The sequence below is a fragment of the Crotalus tigris genome, unplaced genomic scaffold (assembly GCF_016545835.1).
Source record: "Crotalus tigris isolate CLP2741 ecotype Arizona unplaced genomic scaffold, ASM1654583v1 scf7180000018548.2558034, whole genome shotgun sequence".
Lineage (NCBI taxonomy): Eukaryota > Metazoa > Chordata > Lepidosauria > Squamata > Viperidae > Crotalus > Crotalus tigris.
The window spans coordinates 1,672,137-1,699,320 of NW_024097071.1; the positions used below are offsets into that span (position 1 = coordinate 1,672,137).

A 27,184-nucleotide genomic window follows, 5' to 3' on the forward strand; every position below is an offset into this window, starting at 1 on the left:
CTCTTTCTGATTACATCTACCCATTCTATCAGGTCCAGCCGGAAGGGCACACACAGGTCCTATCTGCTAAGGAATTCTATCTGGGGGGACCCAGAAAATGTGCCTTTTCTGCTGTGACATTAAGATTGTTATATTGTTTTAATTGTGGTTGTGGTTGTATGTCACCCAGAGTCACATTCTCCTGGACAGAAACAGCACTGCTTGCATTTGTGGATAATCTCTGACAAGAGAGGGGTGAGAGTAGCGCATACCTCCTTGCTCTCTTAGTGGCTTCCAATACCATTGATTGTGGTATCCTTTGAGGCCAGCTGTGGGGTTTGAGGCTGGGTAGCACAGTATTAAGATATGTTTTTACTAAGGTGCATTTTTTTTTAACAATACTTATTTAAAGAAACTTTTCATCAGCTGTTTCCACTAGGAATTAACGAAATCTTGTATGAGGCTTTTAAAGCAGTATAATTATTGGGAGTTTTTAAGCAGTGGTGGGGTATTATCTTCTTCCTTACATAATCTTACAAGGAATGTCACCACCTTGAAAGATTTCTAAAGACCATTTATCCATTCATATGATCATGGAGGGAATTTAAACATGTGCTGTTGGATGCAATGGCTACTTATACTCCAATATGACCCACCCTATTTCTTTGATATAATAATAATAATAACATAACATCATCATCAACAACAACAACAATATTAATAAAGTTGGAAGGGACCTTAGAGATCTTCTGTCCAATCCCCTGCTCAGGTAGGAAACCCTATACCAGGGCTTTTCAACTGGTGATATGCATACCACCTGTGGTACATTAGCACATGGCAGGTGGTACGCGGCCCTGCTCAGCCAAGTATAGTGGGGGAGGGAACAAGCCAGAGCAGTGCAGGATTTACTATGAGAGTCCTCTGAGCTGCAGAGTGGCTGGGGCGAGGCAAAGCCCAGGCTTACTTCTGGATGAGAAAGGAGGAGGAGGGGGGCAGAGACAGGAAAGCCTATAAAAGGAGGCAGTTTGGGCAGGAGAGGAAGAGAGGAAAAAAAGACGCAGCCTTGGGTGGAGGCAGAGTCAGCTCTAGCTGCACCGAAGGGAAAGAAGGAGGAGGGCGGGGGGGAGAGGAGAGGAGATCAAGCGGGCTGGCCATGAGCCAATCTACAACTTCTGTGGCAGCCATCCGTGCTGGCAGCAACAGACAGGCAAGAAATGCAGCGGGGGAGGGGTTGCCCTCCATGAGGAATGAAGAAAGGCAGCAATGAAGAAAGGCAGCATCGGCTGGAGGTGAGGCACGGAGGGAGGGAGATGGAGAGTGGAAGGATTCTTATGTGCTTTCGTGATTTTGAAGTTCTGGGATTTGTTCAATGTGGGCTTTGTGTTCTTAAGGAGTGTTTGGCAATTTCTATTGCTCTGCTATTGTTAGCTGTTAGTTTTGCTGCAAGGGATTTTGAAGTATTTTTCTCCTGAATGGATTTTGCTTGTAGCATTCCTTTACTTATGAATGGAGCCATTTGGGGAGGCTGCCTTAGCCAACAAGAAGCAACGGATGGAAACTAATCAAGGAGAGAAGCAACCTAGAACTAAGGAGAAACTTCCTGACAGTTAGAACAATTAACCAGTGGAACAACCTTCCTCCAGAAGTGGTGAATGCTCCAATACTGGATGTTTTTAAGAAGAGACTGGACAGCCATTGTCTGAAATGGTATAGGGTTTTCTGCCCGAGCAGGGGGTTGGACTCCAAGGTCCCTTCCAACTTATTATTATTATTATTATGGATCATCGCACAGTCAGCCAGATGTTCAGACTGGATTTGGCATTTTGTCTACCTATCGAGTCCTTACCCAGGACCTGGGATAGGCAGATGTGGATGTTTGATGGTATTATGGATATCGTTGCAGGATGGAAGCAGTTCCTAGTAAGGCTTCCTTTTGCAATTGACTAATAGCGAATTTGTCAATGCCAATGGTGTTCAATTGGCATTTTATATATATATATGTTTTCTGAGGTTTTCGCGGGTGTTTGTATGTAGGTCTTTGGTTATTCGGGTTTTCTCCCGCATAAAATTGGAAGTGTCTTGGTGACGTTTCGACGAAGTCCCATTCGTCATCTTCAGGCTGGTGTTTTCAGCTTCGTGCTTCGAGGAGCAATGTGTGGTCTTAGCTGTTTCTTCCTTTTAACTGCCATTGGGGGTATGAACTGATTGGGTGGGAGCTTGGCTGTGTTCTGATTGGGTGGGAGGTGTGTTCTGATTGGTTAGGGGCTTGGCTGTGCTCTGATTGGCTGGGGGGTTGGCTGTGCTCTGATTGGCTGGGGGGTTGGCTGTGCTCTGATTGGCTGGGGGAGTGTTCTGTTTCGGTGGGGGCTTTGTTGTGCTCAGGTTAGTCTGAGTTGCAGGGGGGTTTAAGATGGTGGGCTGCCTTGCTATTTTTTGGCTTCACGTTCGTGGTCGTACCTCATCTTCATGGTGGGTGTCAGTTTGCTTCATGTATGGATTGGAGGGGTTTAAAGTGGCTAATGATGCAGCTGTGGTCTGGCTTCTGGTTTGTGGTCATGCCTCATCATCGGTGTGGCTTTGGGTTTGCTTTTTGCGTGTATGTGTGGTGGTGACATCCTGTGTGGTTTTTGTGAGTGTGGGTCTGGTGTCATTTTTTGTGTTAGGGAGTCGTTTGTCAATAAGGGCGGGTTTGTCAATAAGGGATGGTAGGCGGGAGGTATCATCTCGTTTGTTCATGCTGTGTGGGCGTTTTTCTATCTCGATGGCTTCTCTGATTATTCTGTTATTAAAATGTTCAGTTTTGGCGATAGTTCTGGTATTTTTAAAGTCAATTTCATGTCCTGTGGCTTTAAGGTGTTGGACCAGGGAAGATGTTGGTTCCTCTTTTTTGACTGAGTTCTTATGTTCTTCAATGCATGCACTTATTCTTCTGTTGGTTTGTCCGATGTATGTGTTGGGATAAGCAGTGCATGGGATTTCATATGGAGGTAAAGCAGCCAGCTAGGAAGCTTGAATTGGCATTCAATTGGCATTATATTATTATTGGCATATTATTATTATTATTATTATTATTATTATTATTATTATTATTATTATTATTATTAACAGCCAGTACTTACTACATTTTTTTTCTTCCTTAAGTGCCGGCTGCCGGTTCCTTAATTTTCCTTCCATCTCTTTTTGATTGGAGAGCAGGTTGCCACTGGTCATTTCCTCAGCCCCTTCATGGGTCTTGCCCTTGCCCCGTGGGTGGAACGCATTCCCCTCGTGCACGTCGGCTGCCAGCTACCAGCTGCTCATGCAGATCCATTAGGCTGCCGCCCAGAGCTGGGCGCCTAGCATAAAGGAGGTGAGGACGTTGGCTTGGAAGCCCCGAGTATAGATGGTAGGGCACGCCCAGGGCCAGCAGGCAAAAGGCCACCCTGAGCGAGGAAAGCCAGATCCCCAGTGGTGCCATAGCCGCCGAGGCCCAGCAGAGATGGTGGGGAGGCATGCAATCCTGGCTGGGATGGGTGGTCATGGGGCTGTTGGAGATCTAGCTTTCCCCACTCAGGATGGCCTTTTGCTTGATGGGCGTGGGAGTGCTCTACCACCTCTATTCAAGCTTCCTAGCTGGCTGCTTTACCTCCTTTGTGCTTGGCGGGCCAGGCATTCCGGGCAGTGGCGGCAGCCTAATGGACCTGCGTAAGTTGCTGGTGGCGGCAGCCCAAGGCAGGGCCAAGGTGTGTCAGGTGCATGAGGGGAACAGGTTCCATGCAGGGGCCAAGGGCAAGATCTGCAAGGGGGCTGAGGAGATGACCAGCAGCGACCTGCTCTCCAACTGCAAGCAAAAACAGATGGGATGGAGTAGGTGCGTCTGGTGGTCTGCATCATGTGCCTCCCCGTCCCCTCTACTCTGCCTGGTGCTGGAGGGCTGGCCTGGTATTTGCAGTGGGCTGTGGAGCCCCAGAGTGCGCTGGTTGAGGGACAAGCAGGCTGTGGCTGCTGACAGACACCGTCGGCCCCCATGCGCTTGCTGGCCTCTGTGTGCGGGGGCCAAGGGTATCAGGCAGTAGCTGCCCCAGACCCTGCCTTGCCTTGCCTTGCCCCATGGCAATGGCACCCTCTCCCTGCACCCTGCCTCACCTCACCTCACCCCATAGGACGAGCCTCCTGCCCACTGCCCCACCCACTAGAGACCCCCTGGATCTCCCCCAATCCTGCCCGGCCCCCACAGGCATCCCCCCATGAGCAACATCGAGGTGGCTGCACCCACCCCAGCCTCGCCCACTCAGTCAGCCATGACTACCGCAGCCACACCCACCCAGTGGGCCACGATTACCCGGCCCCCTTGAGGGTGCCACAATCCTGATATAGCCCTCAATGAAATTGAGTTTAACACTACTGCTCTAGCCAAAAGCTGGCACTAACAAACTTAAGAAACACAAGGGCAATTGGGCAACTAGCTGCACTTTTTTTAATGAAAATTTTCTTTTTTAAATGAATGAAACTAAATCTGTAGTTACAACCACAAATTTACTGGGAACTAGAATCACAAGAAAACAATGGAAGGCAGCAATCACTTGCACAATTCTAAACAAAATCAGTGCAGACAACCTAGCTAAACTATGTATTTATAACAGATGAATAGTCTCTTGGGGTTGAGCAGACGTTTCCAGTTCATTTAACTGAAGGAATACTTTGAATTAAATAATCTGGACTTGGATGCTATTAGGGAGACATTCCTAAATCTTGCTATGCCAAAAGAAGCAAAAAGTTCTATGTCAGTGTCTTGACTCTAGCCAACAAATCAGAAAATTATATAGCTGTATTGAAATAAAGGGTTAGTGATAGAACTTTAATTTGGATATACAGTATGCACAAAACTGGGATTAGATTCAAAGGCCTAAATGGCTACAGGTAATCTTTGATTTATGACAATAATGAAACCCAGAATTGCTGTTGTACGTCATAATGGTCATGAGTCGAGGCATCCATGTGACTATCTTGATTTTACAACCTTTTTGCAGCAGTCATTAAGTGATCTTTAAGTAAACTCATTGTCCACAATGGCAGTTTTTTTGCTGGAAACTGAAAATAAACACTAATTTCCAGCAAAGAAAATGTCTTAAATTGTGATCACATGAATGGGACGTGGCAAATGGCCATAAATATGAGCTCCCCAAATGCAATCACATGACTATAGAGAGGGTCTGCCATTGGAACTTGAATCTGGATCGTAAGTACTTTTTGTGTGTGGGGGGGTCTGTAGTAACTTCAGATGGTTACTAAGTGACCAATCATAAGTCAAAACTTTCCAATTCTATAGATTCTTTGAAATATCAATTTCATATCAAGCATTTGCAGCAAAAATATTAATGTAATCTCAGCAAACTGAATCATAAATGCTCCTGATATAAAATGTTTTGAAGGATTTTATATTAAAAAACCAGAATAGTTGGCAGTCCTGGGAGAAAAAAGCATGCATGTAGAGGAAGAATGTGCAGCTCTGTCAAAGAAAGGAAAATTCAAATGAAATATTAGGAGTCTGACAAGTAGTATCAGAGCAGATCAGTTAACCAAACTGAAGCAGTTTCAGAGTTCACTTCTGACAACTTTTAGAGAGTACTATGAGGCTTTTTGAAAGGGACAAAAATGCTGCTTTGTATGCATCTTTATTTTTTACAGAGTGAAGGAGAGGAAACAGAGCAGAGTAATTCTCTGAAACAGTGTTTTCTTTACCCAACAATGAAACTTTCAGAACTGGGCAACAAATGCCCTTTGTTTAGAATAAAGCAAGATTCTAATTTATTTAAGGCTGCTTTCCCTTCCTCACCCTCCCAAGAGATTTTTAATTTCACAATAACCCCTTTGATTCTACTAAGAATTGCAAACCACATCCAAATCTGTTCTGCTAAATGCTTATTTAACTGCAAAGAACATACTTTAAAAGAGGCTTGGCCTCTGCTATCGAATGAGGAATAAAGTTGGTGAACCCACCCAACAATTAAGAGAGAGTTCCAATTTATATACTATTAAAACTCTTTTTGTGTTATCCGTTTGTCTGTTTATATCCTCAAGTTACACCAAATGGTGCATTATACTGCAACAATTTTCAATCAAGGTATCTTACAGTATAAACTTCTTAAATGATCCTAGGACTGTCCAGCATTGGAGTAAAAAAAGTGGTTTGTGCAAGCTATACTGGTCTCTAATTTCTTTCTGGGTTCAATCCAAGGTGCTAGTCATTACCTTTAAAGCTGCATATGGTATAAGAACAGTTTACCTGTGTGACTGCCCCTCCCTAAAGAACCCACTCAACCTCCAGGTCAGATAGGATAGGCACATTCCTAGTCCCTTCCCCTAAATATTGTCACTTGATGGGAATTAGAAAGCATATTTTCCATAGTAACCCTTGACCTACAGAACATCTTCCCACTTCCAGTTTGGCAGGCCTCTACCTGCCTAACTTTCCATAACTTTGAAGATCTTTTCCCCCAGATGCTGGGATAAGAGATACTGACTTGGTGCCAGGTTTTTGTTGTTTTTAATCTTTTAATGTGTTTAGTTTTATAGTTCTAATATAATTTTACGTTGTTTTTAGTTTTGATTGGGAGCTACTCAGAGTTGGTTATAAAATGGGCAGCTACCAAATGTTTTAAATAGATAAATACATTTTGAACACTTTATCAATATAAGCATCTCATATTTGGTTTCTCAATCATTCAGGTCATAAAAAGAAAACAAACTTCCTGATGGCAAAATAATAAAAGGGGATGGATATTTTTAATGTGTGCCAGTGTGCTCACAATAAAAAATGACAATAAAGGTTATCTTACCATATATCCTCAGAGAGTGATGAGATGAACTTTGACCAAGTGGTAAATGGGATTTCAAACATATCCCCTCATATTTTGCTTTAGAATGTATTTTGATATAGATTTGCACATGCCTAGTGGCGCAATGGTTAGAATGCAGTATTGCAGGCTAATTCAGCTCGTCTCCAGGAGTTCGATCCTCACCATCTCAAGGTTGACTCAGCCTTCCGAGGTTGGTTAAATGAGGACCCAGGTTGCTGGGGGAAATATGCTGGCTTTTGTAAATTGCTTAGAGAATTCTGTAAAGCACTATGAAATGGTGTATAAGTCTAAGTGCTACTACTATTGCCATTTCCTTCAGGCTCCATCTCAAAGAAATTAACCCTTCAGGGTCTATGCATTTGAGCAAAAATACAAGAGAAAAAATATTGAGACCCAATTTCTGAAGCTGGGCTTATGGGATCAGTTGGGATTGTTGCTAGTGTACTAGTCTCCCTGCTGCATGGCAACCTCTCTTCCTGGGCTCCTGGAGACTGTCTCAGGATTGGCAGTGGAGTTCCCCAACTTAATGGTTCTGAAGGACTTCCACTTATCATCCCTTTGGCCTCAGAAGCAGTCCACCACTGTAATGTCCATGGGCCTATCCCAGATCATCATGGTCTGACTCGGAACAGTAGTCACAAACCAGATATGAAAGTTATTCTTCTGCTTCACTTAAAGCACAGTGAAGTAAAGTGAAGTAAAATGAGAGATTTTGTCTCTAGGCATAATTATTGCTGTTGTAAATACAGGTTTTTTACTTGGTGATGTTTGCACTTTTAAATGCATTTTCTTTAATGTGTTGGTCAAACAAGTGACCCACACATTGGAAAACTGGAAGTCCAAGTAGGAAGCTTGGAAGTGGGAATCAAGTATGCAAAAAGCAATCCTGTTGGATGAGCTAATATTTCTTTCAAAGTTCCGTTGTAAAGTATAAGTCCCTTCATTTTGGTTGGTAATCAGTAAAATACTTATTGGAATTCTTTTTAATATCAGTGAAAGTCCAAGCTGTGGCTTTTACTGTGAAATGCAGTTTCAGCTGTCTACAGCAAATTATGAAGCTGTGACATAAACTTATAAAGATTGAGGAATTCCATTATGCTAAGACTATTTTGCTCTCAATCTCCTGAGAAAATAGCAACAACGTACTGTGAAGTGAAAGAGAGCAGATGAAAATGGTAATATTTTCAAGAATCTTACTTCCTCCACACCCAAGACATGTTAATGAATACCCTAGATATAATCTGATGTACCTAGTACTTACTTGGTTAGTTTTCAGTGAGTTATAAGATTCTAATAAATGCCTATGATTCAATGCATTTCTTAAAACAGAATGACTAAATCCTGGCTTATTAAATAAAAAAATGTTCAAAGTTTTATATTAGCCAGCCCTTTAAATTCTCAAACTATGAAGGAGAAGTAATCAACATAGTTAAGAGAACTTATGTATTCAAGCATCACATTGCTGGAGAAGTAAAAAAAATGAGTACAAGAATACAATGTGGGATAAAGGAGCATTTAGAAGAATCTGCTTGGGTATGCACTTTTTCTTAGTATATGAATCTGGTATGGAAAAAGCTTTTCCTTGTATGTAGGGGTTAGGGGCCCTTGTATGCCTTTGCTGCAGTTTCTTTGCAACATCCCAAGTACTTGGCAGGTTCTATGGAACTGCATTACACACTCCAGATCACTGCGTTTTGTAAACCCATTCAGTATGGGACTGCTGGACATGTTCATGACAACATTCCAGTTTAATTACATAGCATCTACATATATCTCTGTGAGAGATCCGTGGTCTCTTCTTGTCACTATATGAAAGCACAATGTGTCTCCAAGAGCATAAAGAACAGAGATTACTTGAATACACCTCCACTTTCCAATGTTGTCCTTATTTCTGCAGAACATTTTTTAAAAACTAAGACTTTTAGGAAAGAAGAAAAAAGAAGCAGTTTTTGTAGAGCTAATTTACAAATTTGATTTCAGTTTGACTCAAATAAGTTACATAATGTACTTTAATCCTGTTATTTATCCCAAGTCTTACAAGGCTCTATTTTTGCAATCTGCCCTAAGAAACAGATCTTGTCCTTCAGAAAGAAAGGGGATGCTTAACTCTTCATCTGCCAGACTTTTTAAAGAAAAATCCTTAAAAGTTTCTTAGGCTTTTTATGTAAATGCTTGTGTGATGTAAATGTTTAGCCTTAGTAACAACTATTTCAGAGAAAAATACTAACAGCAGAAGGCTGATCCATTAACTGTAATTGAGCCCAGAATTATGGTTGAAAGTTGTGGCAGTGAATAAATGGGTCACCATGTGACCACACCCAAGTTTACAAACTTTTGTACACTAGTCATTAAGCAAATCCCACGGTCATTAACCAAATCCATTAAATATAATGGACACTTTTGCCGTTAACCAGAGGTACATGCTGGAAATCTGGCCACATGACTGCAGGACGGTGCAAATGACCGTAAGTGCAAGCCAATTGCTAAGCACCTAAAATACAATATATGACTGCAGGTGTGTGTGTGTGAGAAATCATTGTAACTTCAAAACTGGATCATAAGTACCTTTTTGGAGGGTCTGTTGTTACTTCAAATAATCACTAAATCACCCTCAATTTAATGAGGATTAGTTGGAGATAGATTTTCTCCATGACAACCACACTCAGTAAGTGGTCCTCAATGGAACTACATCTATATGGAAGGAATCACGCAGTGGGATACCTCAAGGTTCTGTCTTGGGCCTAATACTTTTCAACATCTTCATAAATAATCTAGATGAGGGGATTGAAAAGGTGCCCATCCAATTTGTGGATGACACTAAGCTGGGCAGAATTGCTAAATTTTGAAAGATAGAGTCTACATTCAGAAGGATCTTGACAGACTTGAATATTTAGCCCTATCCAACAAAATGTAGTTCAATAGTGAGAAAAGTAAGGTCCTGCATGTAGGCATGAAAAACCACATGCACAGGTACAGAATTCGGAATACCTGGTTTAACAATCCTCTCATCTAGTTTGTGAGAGAGATCTAGATGTCCAAGTGGATCACCACTTAAGTACGAGCTAGCAGTGTTGTAGCTGCCAAAAAAGGTAATGCAATCCTAGGCTGCAGCAATAGGGGAAATAGCGTCAAGATCATGAGAAGTGGTAGTACTGGTATACTGCACTAATAAGCCCACACTTGGAACACTGCATCCAGTTCTGGTTACCATGATAAAAAAATAAATCCTGAGATCCATTTTTTTCAGGGAAGATGATAAGGAGTCTGGAGGCTAAACTATGATAAATGGCTCAGGGGACTAGCTAAATTTAGCCATCCCTAAGAGAAGGCTTAGGGTGACAGGCTAGCCATCTTCTAATACTTGAAGAATACTCCAAGTCACAGGGAAGATAGGGTCGATTTATTCTCCAAAGTTTCTGAAGGCAGGACAAGAAACAATGGGTGAATCTCATCAGAGAGAGATTCATTCTGGAGCTAAGGAGAATTTTCCTGATAGTTAGAACAATTAGTCAATGGAACAGCTTGCTCCTGGAGTTGTGACTGCTCCCTCACTGGAGGTTTTCAAGAAAAGATTGGACAACCATTTGTCCTAGATGGAATAAGGACTCCTGCCTTGGAACACCTCCAAAGTCCCTTCTAGCCCTATGATTCTATCATTCTTTTTTAAAAGCTTGCTTGAACATCTGGCATCTCCCTTTCCATGTAGAATTTGCATTGGATGATCCTAAGCATTATTTTCTAAAGCATTATTTTCTGCAATTAAGGATATTATAACAATAGTTCACACTGTTAAGTGTTTGGGTTTTTTTGGTATTAGCGTATAAACTGATCTCTTCCGATCTGTTGGCCACTCTGTTTTTCTTCAGATTTCTGGCATAGATTAATTTTATCTTTACTTACTATCTTTAACCCTTTATTGATTATTTTTCTGTTGCTCCCCATATTTGCATAGATATTTTGACACTTCCTATAGTATTTTGACTTTGGTGATGACCAAAGTTGCCCTAGCTATATATTTGTGCTAGAGGTTCTTTAAGTAGAAAATATCCTCTATCTTGGATGTTGACAACATTTAAGGATCCAGTCTGGTGCATCCCTCCACAAGAGGGCATTGCTGGAGCTGACATTCTGGACAATTTCCATCCAGTTTTCAACCTACCTTTTTGGGGCATGGTTCTAGACAAGATGCAGCTTAGGAGAAACCTGGAAAAAGTGAATTACCTAGACCCCTTTCAGTCAGGTTTCAAGCCTGGATATGGGATGGAGACAGCATTGATTTTAATCTTGGATGATTTCTGACAGGAGCAGGATGAGGTGGTGTGTCCATTCTTGCTCTTCTTGACCTTTGATACCATTGTTGGTGGCCTTTGATACCATTGTTCACAATATTCTTGTGAATCAGTTGGGAATGGGTGACAGGTGTTGTGCTAGCTCTCCTTCCTCCAGGATCATCTTGGTTCCACTCATTGTTGATGACCTTCCCTCTTTGGTTCTGAATGGGGTGGCATTGCTTCAAACAGAATTGGTGCACAATCTGGGGTTTTCCTTGGGCTCAGAGTTCCTGCTCAAAAAGCAAGTTGCAGTCATAGCTAGGAGGACTTTTGCAGAGCTTCCTGTTGTGCTTCAGTTGCACCCATTCCTACACTGAGGAGCCCTCTCACATCACTTATGCACTCGTGGCCTCTCATTTGAACTACTGAGACATGTTCTATAAGGGGCTATCCTTAAAGAGCATTTGGAAACTTCAGTGAATATGGAATGCAATGGTGAGCCATAAATGGGTGCTCCTCGGAAGTTTATGAAATGGAGTGGTGTATAAAGTTGAAGTAACAAACTAATAAACTATAAACCAGTAAAGGGAGAGAGACAGTATTTGTCACATAACACCAATGTCACATAGCATTGGCAACTTATCTGTTTCCAAGTGCATTTCAAGATCCTGATTTTTAATGTATAAATCCTTACATGCCTTGGAGCCTGGTATCTTCATATTTCTCTTTTTTTGTATCTAAATTGATTATAACCCCCACTGCATGCAGAGTGCTGATTGAACACCTATTGAGTTTTTTGATGGAAGGGGGAACAGAATAGTTCTCAGAACAGTTTGCTGTCAGAGATTAGGGTAACCTATTTCCTTATGATTTTCCAGAAAACTGTCAAAACCTGGTTGTTCTAGCAAGCCTTTGGAAAATAGACTCATACTAAATTGTGTGAGTAAACTGCAGTGCCATCTAGTGTACATAAAAGTAGATGGTGTATTTTGTATGTATTGCTCCATTTCCATCTCCCTCCTCATTACAGGCTACCTATTCTACAAGGAGGAACCTTTGCATTTTTAACTCCTTCATTGGCCATGCTCAGTTTGCCCTCCTGGAAGTGCCCTGCTTGGACCAATAATGCCAGCATGGTGGATCCCACTTCCCCAAATTTCATCGAGTTATGGCAGGTTCGAATGAGAGAGGTAATCCACTGATAATGTTTGTATAAAATTATTATTTTGTGGAAATGCTTTGGTTTTGTGGTGCACCTAACAAATCTGTGTAACTTCTCTTTCTTCAAAAGACACGACAGTAGGAGAATGATGTCACTTTGCCTTTCAAATAGTTTTTGATCAGCTATAGGGAGAGATGATTTTACTTTCTTTCAAGATGATTTAACTGCTACCGTTTCCTAAATACTGTTGAGAATGGTAGCTTAATGTCCTCCAGAACAGCAGCCTGTCAGATAAAAGTGACATGGTGGTTGCTCTTCTCTTATATTTAAGAGGACCTTTTATGGTACCCCAGAAATACATTTGAATCATGAACAAAGGAATACCAAACTCATTGCTTCCACTTTGTGCTTCCTATCTTTAATTTCTCCCAAATCAGAAACATTATCAAAAAGATATTTCCTTTTAGTATTTGTTAACTATTCAGAAGGCAAATTAATAAAAGCAATTAATTAGTTTTTCTACTAAATATAAAGTGCATGGCAACTTTGTTAGGATTACTAAGATGACATCCAATTCCATTAACCCTCTCCTGATCAACTACCAACCACTGCCAATTATACATCACCACTTGCAGCTTAAATGCAAGGATTTCCATTAGAATAAAATGCATTTACAGCCTTTGTTGTTTCAGTTGCAGGGAGCGATTATGGTAGCTTCTTGCTTCCAAATTTTTGTTGGCTTTTCGGGTCTCATTGGATTCCTGATGCGATTCATTGGCCCTCTGACTATTGCTCCAACCATAACCTTGGTGGCGCTGCCTCTCTTCAGCTCAGCAGGGAAAGATGCTGGAGAACACTGGGGGATAGCGGCCATGTAAGTTTTGTGTTCCTTCAGTGACCAAAATGATGTAAACTGGGAATATAATGCTTTTTATTTTTCTTGTATGGATTAATTAAAAAAGAAATTTCTTAGCTCCTATATGTTCACACATGCAATGTGTTAAATAAATGTGAGGTAGAATGTAGTGCAGAATCACAAGGAGGTAGGGGCTCTTTCCCAGGAAGCAAGGAGACAATAGCTTGCAATCTTTGATATACAGGAAAAGGGTGAAGGTGACACCCCCATCCCCGGGCAGTTCACAGGGTATATAGAATACTTTATTTGGCCAAGTGTGATTAGACACACAAGGAATTGGTCTCCAGTGCAGATAGTTATTGCAGATAAATGCTTTAGTCTGCAAGATCAATGTCAGTCCCAAGGAACCAAGACTGACAGGAGGAGTTGCTTCAGAGTGGTTTCTTTTTTGTTGCTCTCCTATAAACAGGAATCTTGCCGGTCTAAAGCAGGGCTTTTCAACCTTTTCACCCATTGTACCACTTTTAGAATATGGCAATATCCGAGTACCACCAGTTGCCTAGCAAGGTGACAAAAACTTGATGACCAAAAAAAGGAAAAAAGTAATAAAGTACAGATAGTCTTCGACTTACAACAGTTCACTTAGTGACTGTTCGAAGTTACAATGGCACTGAAAAAAGTGCCCCTCAAGCCGCAGCCAAGCAAGACACCTGCCTGCCCACCCAGCGGCGCTCTTCCTCCTGTCCAAGGTTTTCATTGTTGTGAGAATTTCTGTTGAGGATTGGCAGCGGGGGTGGGGTGGGGGGTGTTTGTTTTTTATTCCCCCCCATCTGCTGGGTGGTTGCAGCAGGTTTTGATCACTTCACATGACCCTGGGACACTTTGACTGTCATAAATATGAATCAGTTGCCAAGCATCTGAATGAAAATCACAAGACCCTGGAGATGCTGCAACATTCCAGCTGATTGGCGCTTCTTCTGGGCTCAGCAGAAGTGCCAGGATCAGTGTTGCTTTCCAGCTGGAGCCTGGTGCTGATCCTGGCGCTTCCACTGAGCTCTGACAGCCCTGAAGAAGCACCGATCAGCTGGAAAGCGGCACTGATCCTGGCGCTTCTGCTGAGCCCTGACAGCCCCGCAGCTCCAGCCATCTCTCGCTCAGGCTTGTGCGGTGCTGCCATTGGTTCAGCTCATTCCCCTCCCCCACTACTACTTTCCTAGGATGGTCACATACCACCTGCCAGGTGCCAATGTACCACAGGTGGTACCTGTACCACTGGTTGAAAAGCCCTGGTCTAAAGCACTTAATGTACAATAACTATTAGATATACCCTGTGAACTGCTGGGGATGGGAGGATGCTTTTGTCCTTTTCCTGCATACCAACAACTCCAACCTATGTTGTCTCTTTGATCCCTGGGAAAGAACCCTCCTCCTGGGACTCTGGACTACATTCCAACATATTGTGTGCATTATGAGAAACATGAATTAAATAAAAAATGTCCATTGTATAGTACTCTGTTTTTTAACTATTTGATGCATTAATATTTGCAAACATCAGTATTGAAATTAGTAACTGTAAACTGTTACATTAATTTCTGAATCAGACTGTCATAAATGAAAACCTTTTTCTTTTTTTATCACTTTAGAACTATTTTCTTCATAGTTTTATTCTCTCAGTACCTGAAAAATGTGCCAGTTCCACTACCATCTTACCAAAAAAGCAAAAAATGCCATTTCTCCCAGATCTATCTCTTCCAGATCTTTCCAGTGAGTAAACTCTAATGATATTTGAATAATCAAATACATACACACAAAAAGCAGAATTATTTAAAAGAAACCTCCAGAAAGTATCACTACTTTCTGCTGGAAATAATATAATGAGCTAGATAAGTTTCTGGTTCACAAATTCAGTCACCTAAGGTCACATCAGTAATTGAGGTGGAGTACTACATAGGTGGGGAGGTGTGGGGGAAGAGTAAGAGAGAGAGAGAGAATGAAATGCTTCATGCTGTACTCACTTGCCAGGTCTTAGGTGAGTGAATGATTTTATTTTGTTTGGATGGAGCTATGGTTTGCTCTGAGCCTTAACATTTGAAGTGTAGGAACTACAAATTTTAAGTCAGACCTTCTCAGATGTTTCTCCCATTTTTAGTAACTGAAGTGTTCCAGTGGTTTTGTTGCATATTAGTAGCAAGACTGGCTCTTCCATTAGATAGAATGAGACAGAACTAGGAGGAATGGCAGCAAGAATATGTTTGTAGGGCACAAACAGCTCTGTTTTCAGTCTGTGCTGTTTCGTATAAACTGGGCTAGTGTACTCAGCTGTAGTGGAACACTCCTCTCAAAACTGCTTTCATCTTTTGGTCCTGTTGGCTACTGAATATGTATTTGATATTTGGAGGGTAGCAGATCCTGGACACTTTTATGACTAGGGGTAGGCTGAACAACTGGGCTGAAGGAGAAGTTTTAATGTAATAAACTGCTTGGAGTCACCTGTTTGTGTGTTGGGCGGCTATAATAAATGTGTTAAATAAATAAATAATGTTTTGGTTAATTTGAAATGAGACTATATGAGAGACAGACAAATCAGATAATTTAAAAATCAATAACTCAATTCTGAAGGTTCTCTATATTTGTCATTTTTTATTGCAACATCTATTTAGAATAGAACCTTATGGGTGTTGTGGGCGAGCATGCATGATCACGCACATCCCCACTTGTGTGAGCAGCGGACGAGCATGTGTGCGCCTGTTTCATTTGTGCATACATGAGTGATCACTGCTCTTGCAAATGGAGATGGGCGTGCATGCATGCCTGCCACTCGTGCAGACCCATTCCCTCCCCATCCCCCAGTCGGACCACAAAGACAGAAAGGTTGAGGAACTCTGCTATGTTGGATCTGAAGTACAAGAACATATAATTATGTACAGTACAGAATATAAACATAAAGCCAGAGTGCCAGAATAAGTATAAAGTTAGGCTGCTGACACAAACTCACTAATCTGCAGATAAATACATTATATCAAATCTGGGTTTGTGCAGTGTGTGAGCCCAACCAATATTATACTGAGCCAGTGTGTCGTAATGGTGAAAGTGCTGGCCTAGAAACCAGGAAACTCTGGATTCAAGGTGTCCTTTAGGCATGAAAGCTGACTGGGGGATTGTGGGCCAATCTATTTCGGTTTAACCCACCTCTACTTTGTTGTGGAGAAAATAGGAAGTAGGATATAAGTTTTCTGCCTTGAACTGACTAAACTTAAAAAAGGGCAAGATAAAATGATTATGATTATCCGTCCTGAAGGATGGTCTCACCATTACATGGCTATTATGTTTTGTACTAACAAAGATTTCTTGTCATCTGTAACTACCTAGGTGCTGTTTGCTCTCACAATTACGTGGCTATTATGTTTTGTACTGACCATCACCAACGTTCTCCCTTCAGATGCAAGGACTTATGGTTATTTAGCGCGGACAGACAGCAAAGGTGATGTCATAAGCAAGGCACCCTGGTTTCGATTTCCTTACCCAGGTATTCTTATGCTGATGCTTTTTCCTGTTTGGCATAGCAAAAAATGGAAGAAATCTTCAGTTTCTTCTATACAAAAATGTATTTATGTTTATGTGGCCCATTAGATCTGGAGCATCCCATTTTATCCCATTTCTTCATCACTTATGTCCAAGCTCTTTGGCCTTTTTAAATGTCTGAATTCCTTGAGAATAATTTTAGATCAGTACTATTCAAGTAAGCGTTGCAAATAATGAAAAATCCCAGTGCAGAAACAGAGACTCCCCCACTTTTCTTATATCTTTCCACTTCCCATTTGGATCTGCCTTTGCTTTGGGCTTTTAGAAATATGATCGTGATGGTATACAGAGTTTTCTAAAAAAAAAAAAAAAAAGTATTTAGATAAACTGTTGGAACAATCTCCTATTTTTTTATCTAAATGCAACAACATACATGAGACTAGACTACAGTACTGATATGAGCTTTTACAAAATATTTACAAGAATTCGTTAACAGTACATGCTTTTAGCTGTCCTGAATTTGGCAAATCAAAAATTGCAGGTAAATTTACCAATTTCATATCTTCAATTTTAGCATGCTTGTTTCTTCTATTTAGGCCAGTGGGGAGTGCCCACGATTAGTTTGGCTGGTGTATTTGGCATCATAGCTGGAGTGATCTCCTCCATGGTGGAGTCAGTAGGAGATTATTATGCCTGTGCTCGTTTGTCTGGTGCTCCACCCCCTCCGAAGCACGCAATCAATCGTGGAATTGGAATAGAAGGGATTGGCTGCCTTCTGGCTGGAGCCTGGGGAACAGGAAATGGTACCACTTCTTACAGTGAAAATGTTGGCGCTTTGGGGATCACGCGGGTAAGTCTGATTTTGAATAATCAAAACCAAAAGTGGCCACGTGTGACTAGGAATAATGGAAGAAAAGCCTGTGCATCTTCTGCTTTGCAGATAACTTGGGAGCATTTTGGGGATGCATATGCTTTGGTTATAAGGCATTGACACTTTTGTATCTGGTCTGAGACCATGATTTAAATTCCCTACTATTCCTTTGGGTTTGCATGTTGCAAAGAAGGTCGCTGCAAGGGAATCCTGAGTTTTATAAGTTCAGAAACCAACTATGCTGCTTTGGCATAGTTTTAACTAAAATATATTTATCATATTTAGGTGGCCATCTATTTCACAAGAGCATATTCTGGCTGGCATAGAACAGTTGTGGATGAAAGTGGGTGATTCTTCAGACTTCTAAAAATAGCAGCTGATTGCTCAGGGAGGTGGTCTAAAAGGAATGTGCCCTTCTATTCTCTTATATTCAAAAAATGCCACAGAGTTTGATAAGCTTCCTGATTTTAAAAACAATAAAAAACAGTAGGTGAATGGATTTAGACATTCTCTGAGGAAGTTAGAGCTTTCAATTGATATTAGCACTCAGAGCATTTACTTTCCTTTTTAAAAAATAATTTTCAATAACATTTTATTATTCCTAGTTATATCTTTACATATTTAATGATAACTCTATCATAATATGACCCATTATATTATATTTTGGAGGTATATTATATATATAAGAAAAATTGCATTATTTAGTATATTTTACAATAATTATTCAAAATGACTGTTTGGCTTGATAATTGTTAGATGGAAGTCCTCTGGCATACTATCGAATAAAGGATATTTGACTCAGCTAAAGAATCTTGAAATTTTCCTTCTAACCCTATCAAAGTTGACAATTGGGAGGTGTAGATCAGCTTTCTCCTCTTTTTGTGGCTTGTAATTGCTTTCTCTCCCTCTCCACAGGTAGGTAGTAGAATGGTCATTGTAGCTGGTGGCTTTGTTCTGCTTTTGACTGGCATGTTTGGCAAGATTGGGGCTGTGTTTGCCAGCATTCCAACACCCATCATCGGAGGAATGTTTCTTGTGATGTTTGGCATCATCACGGCTGTGGGGGTTTCTAATTTACAGGTAAGTGGATTTTTTTCTAGGATAATTTTGCATGGATAAGACAGAGCCACTTGTAGCATGATTTACAAATTGGGATGTGCTGAATATCATTTGGAATTTCCACGTGCCAAATTACATGGATCATCACAATCAATATTCAATTTGTTAATATGTTTATTTGATTCTTTTTGTTATGTTTTTTTTGTGCTTTTATAACACCATGCTAATTTTAGTTTTATTGACTTGCGAGAATCTTGTATTGAGAATCTACCCACATATAAGAATTTAGTCCAACTTAATATTTTTTATTTGTTGAATTTAGATACCACCCATCTCACCCACAGAATGAATCAGGGCAGTATACAATTAGCAAACATAAAGACCTAAAACCATATAAAAATAATATATATCAATAAAAAAGGCAGATAAAAGAAGTTAAAAGTTAAAAGGTGGGACAGGACCATCAAAACCTTAAGACCCTCAGGGTTGCATGCTGCTCAGTGAGCCCAAAGTGAATTGGCAGCCAGGTCTTCAGACTTCTTCAAGAGGTGGGGAGAAGGTCTGCTTCATCTCTGGAGGAAGGGTATTCCAGAGGGCAGGAACAATGGCAGAGAACGCCCTCTTCTTGGACCCTGCCAGTCAAAATTCTTTAACTCAGTGGTTCTCAACCTGTGGGTCGGGACCCCATTTGGGGTCGAACGACCATTTCACGGGGGTCGCCAAACAATGCAGTCCGCCATTTTTTCCCCTTTTCCTTAGCTGTGCTACTCCCTTTTATTCTATTGGATTTTGAAAGCCAATAGAATAGACTCTCTTGAATAGAGTCTAATTCTATTGGCTTTCAAAAGCCAATAGGAATTGTCCAGGCTGTCTCTGCCCTGCTGAGCCCGCCAAAAGTCCCATTCTGCAAACGGTGCTGCACCAGTTGAGTAGTCCTCGACTTACGATGGTTGAATAGTCCTCGACTTATGACCGGTTGGGGGTCGCGGCATTAAAAAGGTTGAGAACCACTGCTTTAACTGATGGGTCTGAAACATTCCTTTCCCACCTGACCAGGTGGGAAAGGCTGAGTTGGTGGAAATGAAATGGTTCCTTAGGTAACATAGCCTATGCCATATATAAGACTTTAAAAATAATAACCAACACTTTAAACTGACTCGGAAGCAAGCCTTGAATTGAATTGGCTCAACTAACAAATATTTATTGTACTATACGTACAGTCTGATTCATTTACATGTATTGACATCCATTTTGCCTTCAGTATTTTGTTCCCTCAGTTGTCTTAAAGAACATCATTAGAATCAGTTCTTCTCCATAGCTACCATCCTTGTTGCCTGAAGGTCTTCTCTCCCCCAAAACCCCCCCACTAACCCTTCACATTTCCTATCCTATTGTTGGGACTATTATCAACTATCTCTCTTCTTCAGTCTTTCCTATGAAGCCTTTATCTACCAAATTCTAATGTCCTGTCATAACCCAATTTATTATATTTTAAATATATCCTTTATTATATCAATAGAAGAGAATATTTTCAATTTACAATATTTACATTTACATTTCATTTACAATATATGTTTTACTAAGCTTATGCTGCTTCTCTACTTATTTCTCTCTGGCTCTTGTTTCTCCAGTGTTGAATATCAGAATCTATGTCTTTGGGCTCAGAAACTTGTCCTTTGTGCTCTGAGTATATAAAGTTAAGCAAAAGTGTCTTTGAATTGAATTAGACTCCATGAAACAGCATTTGTGCATTTTTTTCTTGGCAGCATTGTAGAACTGATATGCCACTACATTAGCATGATATAATAATGCTGATCTGTTTACATGTAAAATCATTGGCATAAGTTAATATATTTTGTTTCAATTATACCTCTTTGTCAGTACACAGACATGAATTCTTCAAGAAACATATTCATCTTTGGATTTTCTATATTTGCTGGCTTAGCCATTCCACACTGGGTGGAGAATAATACAGAAAAACTAAAAACAGGTACATGAGATTACAGTTTTGAGAGCAATAATTAGAAGTATAACAAAAATGGGAGATATTGCCATATATTAGACTTCAACTCTATAGGTTTCATACTCTATCATGCTTCTCTACTTATTCTAAAAGGTATTTTGGATATGCAAAAATATTGTTATATGTGGCTTATATAATGAGCAGAATATGACTGCAAATGCTGTGATTTAGTTCAGAACCGAAGAGGCTATTACTAATCTGTAAATCCCAGCTAGTGCAGTCAAATATGAGAAATATTAAATGATACTATCAGCATCTAAGTAGGTTAAGGTTTTTCAGCTCTGATTTATTTGCTCTCTTGACTCTACAAATACAGTAGAATGATATTGTTATATATGCATCCAAATCTATATTTGAGCTGCCAGTGGATATCAGATCTGAGATTTGACTCCAGTGAATTCAAGTTGCAAAACTAGTTTCAATTGAACCTTAGTGACAACATTTTGGGCAATTTACTATGTACTATAATTAGATTATTGCACATATCTTGTACAATACAGCATTCTAAAGCATTGCTCAGACTTGGATGATTTCCTGTTACTTAAATCTAGTAGATCATTAACATAAAAAGGATTATTGAAGGTTTGAAGCCAGCAATTTCAACTGGATGAAGCACAGCAATCATATTACCAGTTGCTGGATGAGAGCTAATTAAGGAATTGGAGTATTGAAAATTGAGTCCTTCACAAAATGTCCCATTCCTGATGCTAAAGTCAATGATCCATTGATGTGAAATTGAAGATTGAATCCCATACTCTTATATTCCTTGTCTGTTTATCACAGGGATCCATGAATATTTTGGGAAGTATTTATGCCAGGGTTTCTGTGTAGAAGACTGAAACAAAACAAACATTCCACATGGACTACAAATGTTTTCAGTGTAAAGCAAATGCCATGGCCTAATTATTAAAAGAAAAGAGAACATTTCAAATGACTTGCCTCTCTTCCCTTGGGAAAGGATTGGGAGGTTGTGATTTGTTCTGATAACTCACTGGGTTCTCTTTCTAGGAACTGTACAGCTAGACCAAGTGATCCAGGTGCTGCTAACTACTGGCATGTTTGTTGGTGGATTCCTGGGCTTTTTTCTTGATAACACTATTCCAGGTAACTATTGATCATGGTTCTTCTTCCTTGAATTTATGATAGCATTTATGGTTCTAGTGCAGCAGTATAAGTAAAGGCATTTTGAGAATTTGTCTAGGGCTGGGGTAGGCAACCATGCTGGCTCAGGAATTCTGGGAGTTGAAGTCCACGAGTCATAAAAGAGCCAAGGTTGCCTATCCCTGGTCTAAGGGTACAAACCTTCTTACTCCAGGACCAGCTAGTGGGCCTTGAGAGCCCTCAGTGATACTCTAAGGACTCTTGTAAAAATTGCCAACAGATTAATGACGTTTAAATGGCTGTGGGAGAAGTAGTAAAAAGTAAGCAATGATTACCCCACCAAATTTTAATTTAGTTATTTTACATTATTTTAAAAGATTTATATGGCCACTCATTTTAAAACACAGTGCAGCTTAATTAAAATTTTATTTAATAGTAAGTAAAATCAGAAAGGAATTATGCTGAATTTAATTTTTGTTTTGTCTTAAATGCTTAGTTTTGGAACCGGCCAGGCCCCATTATTAGGGACTCAGTTCAAACCATTTTCCACAAGCAGTTCAGTACTACATGACATAAAAATAGAAAACTGTTTATGCCTTTCTAACTGCTGCCCCTGAAGATAAGGTTGAGATGCTACCTAGTCATGTCAGAGCGTGTTATTCTGTTGATGGTTCTGGAGCTGATGGGGCAAAGTAAATGATGTAAATACATTCATACATACATGCTGACCACAGAGTCAGTGCCTGTAGGAATATTAATGCCAATTCCTTAGGAAAGACTCATGTGATTCAGCCTTACCCACTTAGTGAAACCACTTATTTTATTAATAAATATATTTATTAAATTTATATACCACCTGTCTCATTAATAAAATGACTCTGGGCAGCATACAACAGAATAAAAGCAAGAAAATAAAAATATAAAAACATTAAAAACACTACAGACATTAAAATTAACAGGGCTTGGATAAAACAAATACTGAATATTAAAATAATAAATTATTTAATTAAGTATAGCAATTATAGCTTAGTTACATAGGAGTTACTCACAAAACAGTAATACCGACATATCTAGAGTAAGACGCAAACAACCCTCAGTGATGCACTGTAGTAAGCATCCTTGGTGTTGTCACCTGAGGAAAGCCAGAGTGTTGTACTGTTACATGGGATCACGGATATTTCTATTTAGAACTGGTCTTGTGGATTTCTGCATATATTTTATATTACATATTTTGGAAAGAAAGAAAAGGAGAAACATATTTCTCTCACAATTTTGTTATCAGTGATCAAGCACATTATGGGAAATATTTATTGTAATCTTCTCATCCTGAAGCCATTTGTCCGAAATGGTATAGGGTTTCCTGCCTGAGCAGGGGGTTGGACTAGATGACCTCCAAGGTCCCTTCCAAGTTTACTATTATTATTATTAAGGACAGATATGCTTGCACATGGCTTGCAACTGTTAGATGTTGTACGCTCCCCCCTTCCCCCATGCTGGAAGCCTAATCAGATGGTTTTGCGTAGAAACTCCCTTCCCAACTATGACAGCATGTGGCCATTTAGTTGAAGAAGTGCCAGATAATCTATCATGTTGGAGAAAAGTGGTGCAAATATTTCTGTCCTCAAAGCAATACTGTGAGTATCCTAAATTAGCTGAATAGTGGGGAGCAGAAACTTTGTACTAAGGAGAAAGAGTAAAGGAAAATTCCTTCTCCCACAAAATTGGGATAGATAGGTGGTCAAATTTTCTGTTGACTTCCCTGACCTTTTGTGTGGGCTTTTTCAAAATCACACATTCTGATACTAGTACTGGTATTTACCTGGAACAGCAAATAGCTTTCTAACCATAACTTAGGCGCGAGGCCTTGCTACTCACCATCTTGCTTTCGCTTTACAGGAAGCCCAGAAGAACGAGGGCTCCTCGCTTGGAGAAAAGATTATAATGAAGAGTCTGATGGTGCTGTGAATAACCTGCACATCTATGATCTTCCATTTGGAATAGGTTCCAAGTTCTGTGTTGCTAACTGGTTTAAATATCTTCCAGTGTGCCCTAAGCAGCTGGCTACTCAAGATGCAAAGGAAGAGAAGAGGACTAAAACTGATTTTGAAAGGAACTCTGATATTGATATTAACACAAAAGTTTAAATCTGCAGCAAAACAGTTTCTTAAGCCTCTGAAAAATCATCTTCCTTTTTGTGGGCTTCTTGACCCTTGAGCTGTGTGCGGCTCAAGACTAATGTACAGAAAGCAGCTCCATGATTCCCTCCCGCATGCCGACTGGCACCATCCTGAGTGTTAATTTATTTATAGCATCATTTCAGGAAATCATCTATTTAGGGAGTGGGAAGTACAGGTGTGGGTCATGGAAAATAATTTTCTTTTCTATGATGGAAAACTGTTGCCCAGAAAATCTTAAGTGTAATTCTTGAGAAAATGAATAAACTCATCCCAAAGCGTTAGGCTACGGTTTCAGTAAATACAGCCTCAAGCTTTATCTCAGCTGAACTGATTGGATACAGCTGATCAAACCCTAAATTTGCATGCTTTGGGCTTTTGGTGTCCCCCTATATTTTAATCATCAGGTTAAATTGATAAAATCTCTGGAGGATAGTAAACTCTGGTTTCTAGCAAAAAATGTAAATTGTCACATGACCAGGATGCTATAAACGGCTGGTTGCTGGACACCAAAATGCAACCATGTGATTGTGTGTGGGGGGTGACCATCAGAATTTTGAATCTGGGTCCTATGTACTTTTTTGGGGGGCAGGTTCCTTTAACTTCAAACATTTGCTAAGTGACCAGTATAAGTTGAGGACTATCTGTATGTTATCCAGATAAATATATGTTCATATAATGTTGTCCTTATTTTTAAACTGTACCCAAAGAAAAATATCAGCAATGTGACATGCATGAGGAAATGCTTTTTGATCATTCTCTTGGGTGTAGGCCATTTTGGTTTACTAAGAAGCCCTACTTCATGCTGACAGTTATTTCCTATGTTCTGATTTCGAGAGGATTTGTATTGATGACTTGTTCATGATTGTTTGCATCATATCACACTTACGGTTTGCATTGCAAAGCAATATTTTCTAAAATTCTGAAAAAAAGGATTTGGATCTGATTAACCATAGGGCAATATGGAAGGGCCAAATCAGGTCCTTTCTGCCCATTTCAGTTTCCTGTTATGTTATGGTTAAGCATGTCTAATCCCACATGGCCAAATAAACTATTCTATTTCTATGTTGTATCTCCTTTTTTTCATACCATCTATATGTCCATTCTTCAGTCTTCTTCATTTCGGATTTAATACCGGTTTTTCACTTTGAGTATTGTTACTTTGAAGTAAGCAAAGCATACTCTACTTCCCAGCCTACCAATTGCATCCTTCTTTCTCTATATGGCTATTAGGAAATATGAATGGAAACGTTCAAACACTGCTTCTCATCATAGCTCTCACATATATATCTGAATAGTTTACATGGATACTGTATCAAGGTAGCTAGACACATGCACAATAGTTGTTGTGTCATTTTCGTGATTATTAACATGGAATGAAGCCTAAAACCCCATTAGCTCACTTTCATAGCATCCAATGAGTCTTTTGAATCCAGAGCTTAGAGCTGCATGGTGTTATTGCAAAAGAAAATATGAGCAATTATAAATCTATAAGTTCTTCTGTTTGCCATGGTGGTTTCAGCAAAGTCCTGCTTGCTGCTGAGGAACAACTGGCACATATGCTGTAGTAGGCTTCTTTACAAATAAGAAAGCAAAGATTCTGACAAATTCTGGCTTAAGGATCCTCCCCATTCCAAGGAGCAAATTGGCATGGAACTGTTGCTGATCATGTGAAGAAACAAGTCTAGGAAAAGCTTTCTCCACTCACAGAAAGAAAACAAAGTTGTAGAATATCCTCTTTTCCAGTGATTCCTTCTATGACACGCATGCACCATGTAAATGGAGATGATATACTGTATACGTGCCCAGACATTTTCTTTATAATTAATTATGCAGAAGCAATTAGATATCTAACAAGTACCAGAACACTTTTTAGTAGACAAAACCCTTCACTGGATTAAACTCGTCTTAATCTGTGTACTCTACCATACTACTTTTAATGTTATGCTTAATGAGTCATTCAAATGGATATTATGTGAATTTTATAACAAATATAAAATTAGTTTTGGATTTTTTTTAAAATGATGAAATACTGCTTTAGCCTTTGTCATAACCAAAGTTAGATTTAGACCAGTCTAAGTAAATTGTTGTTTGTTTGAGCAGGAGTAGAAATTTGATAAACAAACGCACATTGTTTACGGAAACAATGGACATCTTAATTTGAGCAATAGTGCATGCATTTGAAAAAGGACTGCAAACATGTTCTTCATTCTTGTGCTGGGCCCAGATCTAATCTAATCCAGAATGTGCTTAAAATAAATGCCACTGTCTGTACTTGTGTCCTGCCTTGTAACGATCATCACTAACTTAAGTTTGGCAAGAATACTGTAACCAAAGGCAAAAGGGCTTCCTGATTTGCTGGCTGGCAAGCTATTGGCAGTTGAGCCTAACATTTCAAATCTTGAAGTAATTCTTTGGTACATGGTTGAAATTATTCTTTTGTATAAAGAAACAAGATTAATGATTTCAGCAGCAGGAAATTACATTCTGGCTAATTTAGTTCAATTTTGTGATGGCCCGTGGGCTAGATGCGTCATGGTGAAACTGCGCCCACCCCATTGCTGGCACCCGTGATCTACATCATCAAAGCATATCTTAAAAAAAAGTAAGATAAAATGCATCAACAAATATCTATGTTTTCTTTTTTCCAAGACAATGTTGTTACTTTACAGCCAAGCTGCTTCTTTCTACTCCCATTTGCTTTGGAGTCTTTTGGATGATGGCCCAAAACAGGAGAGCAGGTTTAAGAAAGACAGCCTTATCCTTTCACCCGTTTTGAACATTTAAATCCAATTCTCTATGTTTATAGGAGACCCACAACACACTAAATTAAAATGTAACTAGCTAGTTTGTAGTTCAGTATGTTATGTAACTAGTCTTTAAATGAGCTTTGAAAATGACTTCCATGAACATCTTTTAATTCTGTTCTTAATATTTAACTGAAATGCATTTTAAAACTGTTCCTGTTTTAACTGATGTGCTCTGTTTTGCTATTTCAAGTTTTTCTATTGTGGTGACTTTGTAAACTGCTTTGAGTATATCATGACTTGAAAGAATAGAACAGAAACAAATACAGTGGTGATATACTTGTTAGGACTGAATATGATTAACAGTTGAATAAATTACCATTTATACATATTTTGTTTCAGATGCTACTGTCTCACTTCTAAAAATATTCATATAATGATAACTCTGCTGAATAAGGGAAGATTATTAATAGCTGCCCCTTAATTGCTTCCTTTCCTTGCAGCATACTACTACTGTATGATTGCAAATAATAGATATCCTTCTTCAGTTTATATACATAAGCTATAAAAAAGTACAATA

The 27,184-nt window shown here is 39.7% G+C and overlaps 2 protein-coding genes across 5 annotated transcripts in view; one reads left to right on the plus strand and one right to left on the minus strand.

The window, feature by feature from the left end:
• The window catches only part of LOC120312845 (solute carrier family 23 member 1-like), a 44,100-nt gene extending 19,178 nt beyond the window's left edge, over nt 1-24,922 (plus strand). For all 4 annotated transcript variants that reach the window (XM_039354115.1, XM_039354116.1, XM_039354117.1 and 1 more), the window contains 9 exons: nt 12,120-12,279; nt 12,944-13,125; nt 14,751-14,871; nt 16,477-16,633; nt 17,226-17,479; nt 18,416-18,580; nt 20,441-20,549; nt 21,591-21,686; nt 23,580-24,922. In XM_039354115.1, the coding sequence (XP_039210049.1) occupies nt 12,120-12,279; nt 12,944-13,125; nt 14,751-14,871; nt 16,477-16,633; nt 17,226-17,479; nt 18,416-18,580; nt 20,441-20,549; nt 21,591-21,686; nt 23,580-23,827 (1,492 nt within the window). In that variant the 3' untranslated portion in view covers nt 23,828-24,922. The remainder of the gene's footprint in view (nt 1-12,119; nt 12,280-12,943; nt 13,126-14,750; nt 14,872-16,476; nt 16,634-17,225; nt 17,480-18,415; nt 18,581-20,440; nt 20,550-21,590; nt 21,687-23,579) is intronic.
• The window catches only part of STRA8 (stimulated by retinoic acid 8), a 36,517-nt gene continuing 25,974 nt past the window's right edge, over nt 16,642-27,184 (minus strand). Inside the window, exon 8 of the mRNA XM_039354121.1 lies at nt 16,642-16,984. Coding sequence (XP_039210055.1) covers nt 16,951-16,984 — 34 coding nt within the window. The 3' untranslated portion in view covers nt 16,642-16,950. The remainder of the gene's footprint in view (nt 16,985-27,184) is intronic.